Source organism: Labeo rohita, unplaced genomic scaffold (assembly GCF_022985175.1).
Source record: "Labeo rohita strain BAU-BD-2019 unplaced genomic scaffold, IGBB_LRoh.1.0 scaffold_295, whole genome shotgun sequence".
Taxonomy (NCBI): Eukaryota; Metazoa; Chordata; class Actinopteri; order Cypriniformes; family Cyprinidae; genus Labeo; species Labeo rohita.
Window position 1 is genome coordinate 16,473 of NW_026129212.1, and position 8,916 is coordinate 25,388.

At 35.6% G+C, this 8,916-nt stretch overlaps 1 protein-coding gene across 2 annotated transcripts; it reads left to right on the plus strand.

The window, feature by feature from the left end:
* Positions 1-1,108: 1,108 nt before the first annotated feature.
* penka (proenkephalin a) lies at positions 1,109-4,273 on the plus strand. Of its 2 annotated transcripts, none has more exons than XM_051102799.1 (3): positions 1,109-1,305; positions 1,504-1,670; positions 3,306-4,273. In XM_051102799.1, the coding sequence occupies exons 2-3, from the start codon at positions 1,536-1,538 to the stop codon at positions 3,903-3,905; spliced, it is 735 nt and encodes a 244-aa protein (XP_050958756.1). In that variant the 5' UTR covers positions 1,109-1,305; positions 1,504-1,535; the 3' UTR covers positions 3,906-4,273. The 2 variants fall into 2 exon arrangements, with proteins under 2 accessions (XP_050958756.1, XP_050958755.1); XM_051102798.1 differs by having other exon boundaries at positions 1,533-1,670.
* Positions 4,274-8,916: the final 4,643 nt, after the last annotated feature.

Genomic DNA, 8,916 nt, shown 5'->3' on the forward strand with positions numbered 1-8,916 from the left:
TTTGTATGCTTTAAGTAAAGTGATATGCGTAACATGGCAAGATATGAGACTTATAATACATTATAACTATGAGGAGGTAATCATACTCTTAAAAGCTATAACCACAAAAGTAAAAATTATAATACATTAAAACTGTTCTTAAGGTTTATTAGGTTTTCTGTTAATAAGGTTTTTTATAATGCATTATGCATTCATTATAATGCTTTAAGAATACCCTTATAATGTATTATAAATACGGGCTTCATAGAAAGTGTTACTGAAAAATCTATAATTTCCTGTGATAACTTTTAAATTTCCTTTTAATGACATCAGTTGTCTATGGGCTCAAAGAGGAATAGTTTGACTTCTCCTGTAAACTGATATTTGATCAAATATTCATAAAATTGGCCAAATATTAGATAAATGTTATGATACATCTATCAAAACACTGCAGACATATAACGAAAGAAGGATGCAAAACAATGACGATGATACTGATATTAATACACAGCAAATGTTCAGGAGAAAAAAAAATAAAACACACACACAGATTGAGAGGTTGGATTGAGCACGCTCCGATGGTTCCATGAAGAGTCTTTTACATTTGACATGGAACCTTTCCATTCAAAAATGTGGTTTAATAGCAGAAGGTTCTATATAATTTTAAATTGTTCTTCACAGGACAAAAAAAAAAAAAATAAATAAATAAATAAAACTGAAAGGCTACTGAAAGATTTTTGGGAACCAGCAATGGTTATTTTATGGCATCTTAATTTTTAAGAGTATACATCAAGTTGACACTTTTCACCAAAATGGGCCACAATACTGTTGTTTTGTTGTCTAAATACGCTATTTGATATCTATATATTGTATTAGTGATATATTATACGTTTTGATGTAGGCTAGGGATAAGTTTAAATTGTGTTTATTTTGCTTATTAATTACCCACGAACATAAATATTAACACTTACCATCATCAAAAGCACTTTGACGATTACTTGAAACTAGGTACGGTATAATTCGAGAATCGAAAATTATCACACATTAATTAATTTTCTCGTCATTCAGTGCGTGAAGCTTCCTGCTGACGTCAGACTGCAAGCGGCGTGGTGTCATGAGGGGACGCTCATTAAAGTTGTGAGTGACAGTTGTTTCTGAACAGAGCAGTAGTGGAGTTTATCCTCGTGCTGTGAGACACAATATACTTTACCAAAGACGCTTTAACACTCAGTGAAAAGCGACTGGCTAGCTTTTCTCGCTTTTTGCTCCCTGTGAGAAGCTGTCCAACATATTCAGCACTACAGTGGACACTGCCAAAGAAAACAGGTAAACTAATGGAGAAAAGTGGATAGGTTGTTTGGTCTATTGATGAGTTCTTTCATACGCAAATTCGCTAACTGTACTAAATAATTTGTGATTGTGCGTATTATAGACTGTTTTTGTAATATATGAATATGTTATAGTTTACTACCTTTATGTTCAATTTGCAAGATTCTCCCAGAGATCGCTTTGTATTTTCCTTAGGTAAGTAAAGGATAAATGCTTGTTTGCAGACCATGGCGTTAACTGTGAACTGGTGGACTCTGGCTTTGAGCGCCTGTCTCGTGCTGATGGTTCGCGCTGAATGCGGCAGAGACTGCGCGGTTTGCGTTTACCGGCTGTTCCGTCAACAGACAGAGATCGACACATTCGTGAGTTTCATCTCGATATATATTCAGGAAAAAGTCAGCTAATAACGCTAGATATAATTAGAGGTTAACACTGTATTTGTCATAGATATGTACATAAAGATGTATTTGTCGGGGCAAGTTGTCACGTAATTTAACAGTAAAAAAATCATACAATTTAGTAATTATAATATTTGTTTATATTTTTGAATGTTGCATTTGACATTTGTTTGCTGTTTCGTAATCATTTTACAAAATGGCAGGTTTTATTGTGACAACTTAACCCCTTATAGTGAAATAAAATGCTTGGCTATTGGTGATCTGTGTTCAGGTAACTGTATTTTCTTTTTCCTGGAGAGAAATGGCAGAAATGTTCAATAGCTTTTTTGTAGTCAAGCCTTAACAAAAATTGACTTTCAAACTTAAAGCTGAAGTGAAATGTGTGACAACGACCCCATTCTCTTCAATATTTCAGTTTATTTTTTAAATTTGCAATACAGATTTGGGAGAAACTGAGAAAAAGTGAAACATAATGTTTTCAGACACTTAATAACATGTTAATTGCAATTAAATAAAATATATTATAATCTAAATTAATTTAGCTGAATTCTACAGTGTTATTTAACCCACATAAGTTTAATGAATTTTTAATTTCATAATTACCTCTATTGTCTTTGTAATATGGTTAAAGTGTACTGCAGAGTGTACTGACAAGCATTTATGGTAAACTAAAATATAATGTAATTTCTATTTAGACTTGTATGCAGTGTATTTAAATATATTTTTAATTAGACATTTGTCGTGATGTTTAGTACATTTACAAAATATTAATTTTAAATGTAATATTGAAAACACAATGCAGGTAAAATTAAGTACTTTGTTTGTGTTTTAATGTATTAGTAAACACATCAAAATATAACAACAAAAAAAATATTAAAACGTCATTTAAAATGTAAAACCTTTGTCTATTATTCTTTTTTAAAGTGCAAGTGTGTTAAGAAACATAGTCCTGAAAGTGTATTATCTTTAAGTTCAATCAAATGGTCTTTTTTCACTAATAATTTATAGCTTTAATAATTTAATACACTTTTAAGATTTAAAGCACACTACAAGTGCACATTCAAGTGCATTTTTTTTTCACTAGGTTTAGGTGACCAACTCAGCATTGAAATATGTATGCATGTACTTGTATGTAGTGCTTCTCTAATAAGAAGCTACTATAAGTTGTTAGTAAAAATTATTTGATTTACCAATAATACATCAATACAAAATGTAATTTAACATTCATTTAGCTATTTTTTGGTAAAATGGGACTTTAAACATGAACAAAAGATTTTAAAAAAATGATAAACTGTAGTTTGGTTTTGTATTTTATATTTTTTGTGAATGCAGTATTGTATACAGAGTTGTTTGGGCTGTAGCATGATAGTTTTTACTTAAAATTATTTGTTTTGTAGCATAATACTTTTCAAAAGCAATTCAATGCAAGTTCTTCAAATCGTGTGTTGCCAGTTGACAACATTTTCCACTGTTCATTGTCAACTGTAATTAGTAGCATTCTTTAATATGCATCTGCATGGAACACCAGCAGAATGAACGTGTGCCCTCTGGTGGACCAATTGCTTCTTTGCATTGATTGGTCATTCATGTCTCCCATAGACCTGCTCATTACAGTGTGAGGGGACAGTGGACTCCAGAACACTAGAAATCTGCAAAAACATCCTCAGTGAAGAGGATCGCCTTGCAATGGACAACCTCAAACAAGAGGAAGAGAGTGCAGACCATCTTCTTGCCAAAAAATATGGTGGATTCATGAAGCGTTACGGGGGCTTCATGATTAAGAAAGCAGCAGATATCGGCACAGGAGCCCCGGCTGAAAATGATGACACAGAGGCCATTAGTAAGAAATATGGAGGCTTTATGAAAAAGGACAAGGTAGAAGGTGGAGCCGAAGACCAACAGGTGGAGCTGCTAAGAGAGATCCTCAGGGTTGGTCTCACCTCAGAGTCAGATGAGCAGCATGATGGGGATATGGTCAAGCGCTATGGAGGATTTATGAGGAGTGTACAGGGGAACAGTGATCTAGGGGAGGCAGGGAGAGACCTGCACAAGAGATACGGGGGGTTTATGCGTAGAGTGGGCAGGCCTGACTGGTTGGATAACCAGAAAAGCAGTGGCTTTCTGAAACGCACTTGGGAGGATGGAGGCGAGACTGCCCTGCCCAACATGCAGAAGAGATATGGCGGATTCATGGATTAGAGTTAAAACATGGACACCCATCCTAAACAATCTGTTCCTACTTTGTGTCGAGCTTGCACTGTATTGTACTTGCACTGTAATTTCATGTGTTCATTTTTAATCTTTATTTATTTTTGTCTGCTGAATCTTCCTCCATAATGTACAGTGTACATTTGTGTTTTCAGTGACTAGAGTTTGTGCTTAAAAAAAAAAAAATGGACAGAAAATATTTTCCCATTCTCTGTGTTTACAGTGGAATCACTCATCAGGGACATTCGGTAGAGACAAAGACAGAGGACAATAATCTAAACATCTTCTGGAACACATCACCATGAATGAAAATTACCTTTCACATTGTTGCTTTGTTCTCTAAGAATCTCATCACATTAGCTAGTGTGCTTTGCTCATTCAACATTGTAGATGAGAATAAGTCTGCTGCCTGCACTTGATATGCTAATGATTAATGCATTTCTTTGAACAACTTTTCAACAGCTTTTGTTCTTGTTTAAATCAGAGCAAATTTTCTGAGCTATTAGCTGTACAGAATACAATAAATTCATTTTACTGCAGAATTAAAATGGCTCATTGACATTTGTTTCTCACAAATAAAGTAATTCCTCTAGTGGAAGCTATTCTCCGTTGTTAGGTTGTCATTGCCTTAATGGCCCCCTTTAGTAGCTTTTGATACAAGATCTAGCTTTTCTTATATGGTCTTACTTGAGCAATAACATCTTAAAAGCTATACTATTTTGTGAATATGGTCAAGACTAAAGGTGTTAGGCACAATGTAAAGTTTATTTAGGGAGATTTTATATAAAACTGTTTACTAAACAGCCTAGGCTGTTTTTAGCAAGGTTTTGTTATCTTTGTAGGGACAGAATGCCTCCATGGAGAGGGTCCCATTTAAAAACAGCATCAAAGGCTATTGGGACATTCCAAATGGGGTTGAGGGATAGGGTTTCGTAATTATTAGGTGTTGTTTACTTATTTTATTTATTAGCTTATTAAATACTGGTGGTCCTGGCTCATAGATAGATGGATAGATAGATGGATAGATGGATTTTATAGGTATATAATACCAGCAAGCAGCTTTCATAAAATCTTCATGATTTCCACCTCAGCAGGCTTAGAAGATTCCTGTGTTCTTAAAAAATAGATCCAGGGCTCACGCAATTGGCACATTTCTCTCCAAAAAAAAATTACCCCCCAATAAGGGCCACCCTAATGTGTATATAGGAAGACAGAAGACAGCAAAGGCAGCGCTAATTGGTGTGGGGGGGGGTGTTGGGGGGCTAAGTAAGGTCTATATATAAGACAGCAAATGCAGCACTAAAATAAACCTTATTTAGCCCCTCCCCCAGCATTTGCTGTCTTCTGGATGTATTTCCACAGTGATCTGATGGATTTATGAATGAACAGCTTGTTTTACAGTTTTTCTCAATTGATTTGACACTTTTCTCCAATGCAATGTACTTGTTCTCAAAACAATTACAGCAGACATCTAAACAAAATTATCTTAACCAAAAAGTTCAAAATTAAGCACTGCAATTTTTCAATGCATTTATAAAAAGTAAATATTGACATCAAATTTTAAAATTTGAAGTTGGACTAAACTGGCCCACTTTCTAGTATATAAAAGTATATATTTAAGTACTTTAAGTATAACAGTAATAAACTTTAAGTACACAACTAATTTTTATCTATGTTTTAGTTAGTACTGCAACTATATTAAAAGTAAACTTAGGTGTACTGATAGTTTACTAATTAAATACCTTTTTAGTATTTTTAGTACACTATGAAGTGTAGTTTCAGTAAACTACTAGTTTAGTAGCTTTATACTGCAAGAATACTCATAAGTTTTCTTTAAAGGAACACTCCACTTTTTTTTTGAAAATAGGCTCAGTGTCCAACTCCCCCTGAGTTAAACAGCTGAGTTTTACCGTTTTCTAATCCATTCAGCCGATCTCCAGGTCTGGCGGTAGCACTTTTAGCATAGCTTAGCATAGATCATTGAATCTGATTAGACCGATAGCATCTTGCTCAAAAATGACCATATATAATGAGGATATTTTTCCTATTTAAAACTTGACTCTTCTGTAGTTACATCGTGTATTAAGACTGACGGAAAATGAAAAGTGAAAATGAAAAGGAACTTTGCTGTCATACCATGGGTGCAGCAAGCGCAATAATATTACGCAGCACCTGAAAGTGATCTAAGTTTGTGTAGATACAGAGTTGCAGCCGGCAGAGTTGACGGCTGTGTAATATCATTGCGCCTGCTGCACCCATGGCACGGCATCAAAGTTCCTTGATTATTACGCCGAAATGAGAGCATAGTTCCTAGACGTATCGACCTAGAAAATCGCAACTTTTCATTTTTCGTCTGTCTTTGTACACGATGTAACTACAGAAGAGTCAAGTTTTAAATAGGAAAAATATCGAAACTCTTTGGTAACTTTTGAGCAAGATGCTAACGGTCTAATTGGATTTAATGATCTATGCTAAGCTGTGCTAAAAGTGCTACTGCCAGACCCGGAGATCGGCTAAATGGATTCAAAAATGGTAAAACTCAACTTTAACTCGGGGAGTTGGACAATGAGCCTATTTTTAAAAAAAATGGAGTCTTCCTTTAAGTGAACGTTACACCATACTTTAAATATACTACTATGTCCCTATTAGGTATTAATTTGTATATATTTTGATAGTGTTGGGTTCGAGTCCACCTAAGTCGAGTCCGAGTCGAGTCCGAGTCTTTTACCAATCGAGTCCGAGACGAGTCCGAGTCCAAAATGGGCCGAGTCGGACTCAAGTCCGAGTCCCAAAGGGCCGAGTCCGAGTCGAGTCCGTCCAAGTCCAAGGAAACACTACTGTTTGTCAGTATCTTAAAATTGTTTTAATCCAGGGGTGCCCAAACTCAAGCTCTTACTAGGCATACTAGAAGCCCCCTGGCAGGTGTGTTGAGGCAAATTGGAGCTAAACCAAGGACCAGGACCGAGTTTGGGCACCCCTGTTTTTAACCTTTACAACTAGAAAAATGCAGTGTCAGTTGAAATGTAAGAAAAGCAAACCTCTAGTGGATCTTGCCATTTTGATTTTTGATTTCACAACATCTCAAAATTAGTGTCCATGCTCTGCTTAGCAAACTTAAAGTCATGCAACAGAAGTTATGGCTGATCTATGTAATGTAACATATTTTAGAGTGAAACAGGTTTTAGAATGTGAAAAATTATAGGGCAGGACTTGACTTTATTCATCGATGTAGTAAATGTATAAATTCAAGGGTGGGGATAAAGGAGTAAGTATCTTGGTGAATGGGACCTTAAGAGCAGAAAACACCATGTTTAAATAATAATAATTTCAATACAGAAAAAACTAATCAACCAATGTAAGTAAAACATTCTCGAGCTCAAGGCAAGTAAACACTCCAAGTATTAATCAAAAATACAAATGAAATAATATTTTTTAAAATAGAATCTTTTTTTAAAATAGAATTGTAGGGGTTTTTTTATTTTTGCATTTTTTTATGTAGGTCTATATAAAGGCTATTACAGAAATAGACTACAGACATTTCATGAAGTAATAAATGTTAACATAAAAGACTGCAATATCCTCACTGTATACATTAAAGATAATTCTTATTACAGTTAATAAGTGATTCAGTCAAGAACAGTGAGTGATTTTCTCTTTTTCTTTTGTTGTTTGATTAATATTTATGACGCGGTCGGCTGCTGCAGGTTTACGCTGCTGTCGCTTTAAGATCTGAAGCACAGATCAAATATTTTGACGCATCAGTATTTCTCCCAACTGTTCGGGTTTGCTTAAGACGAAACTGACTTCATTTACATGAATAGTCTCCAATACGAGCATGTGTGTAGCAATAACAGAACCTATTAGAAGCGAAAGAGAACTCTGTATTCGCACACTGACTGAGAGGCGCGTTCTGTGATCGCGCTTTGAGTGTGTGCGCACTAGTGATGCGCGGATGGCGGTTATATCCGCGGGCGCTGCGGATAATCCGCGGGTCGGGTGGGTCGGGTAATAAAAAATTGCATTCTGATTATTTGCGGGTAGGTCGCGGGTGGATGAGATGAATCAATAATGAGGCAAATATTAACTACATTTTCTAAAATATGAACCTGTTCTAAATACTTTTTTTCAGGCAAACGATTTCATATTTGTGTGTGTGTCTGTGTGTTCACCTGTTCGAGAATTTGTGACAGAAATAAAGACGTTCCAGATCAAGTTTGAAGGGAGTTACGCCTGTGTTAATGCTATTGAACAGGGTAATATTTAGTGGTGTAGTGCAGTACCTGCGGATACCCATTTTTTAATCCACCGGCTTTGCGTATACCCACTTCTAAATTCCCTCTGATGCGCATCATTCAGTAGTGACCTGCATTAGCCAAAATCATGACAGGCCACCATTTCTAATTCAATCGTATGTGAATAAATGCAAATATTCGCTCAAAACACATAGTAAAGACGGTAGGGAATGTGGCGCCGGCTTCCTTTGAAATATCTTTGATGATTGCACCTGACACGTCCGCGCCAGCACCAGATTTGCCGAGTAGTAAAATTAACAGTTATTATTGATTACTAATTTGAATCAGTACATTATAACAAAAAACAATACCTTAAAAATGAAAAGAACTAGATTTTTATGATCTGAAATTTCTTAAACTGGGTGAACCCCTGTAATCTTCTGTCCAGGGATCCAGTAGATGTTCAAACACCCAATTGATTTCATCAGAGATTGCGGAGAGTCACGTCCAGATGTCAGTTAACCTTACTCTTTTTAGCGTGGATTTGGCTTAAAAGCACGAACGATTAAGCTTATATAAGTGTGCAGCGATGTGCAGATCAGCTGAATCAATCTGCTGTTAAAAATGATCCATCCATTCATCACATCATCATGCAAAACTAAGAATTAAAATAATCGTAAATGACGATTGGGTGCGGGTCGGGTGCAGTTATCTAAATCAGAGAAAAATATAGGTGCGGGTGTGTGGCGGGCGGATAATTTATTTGAAGG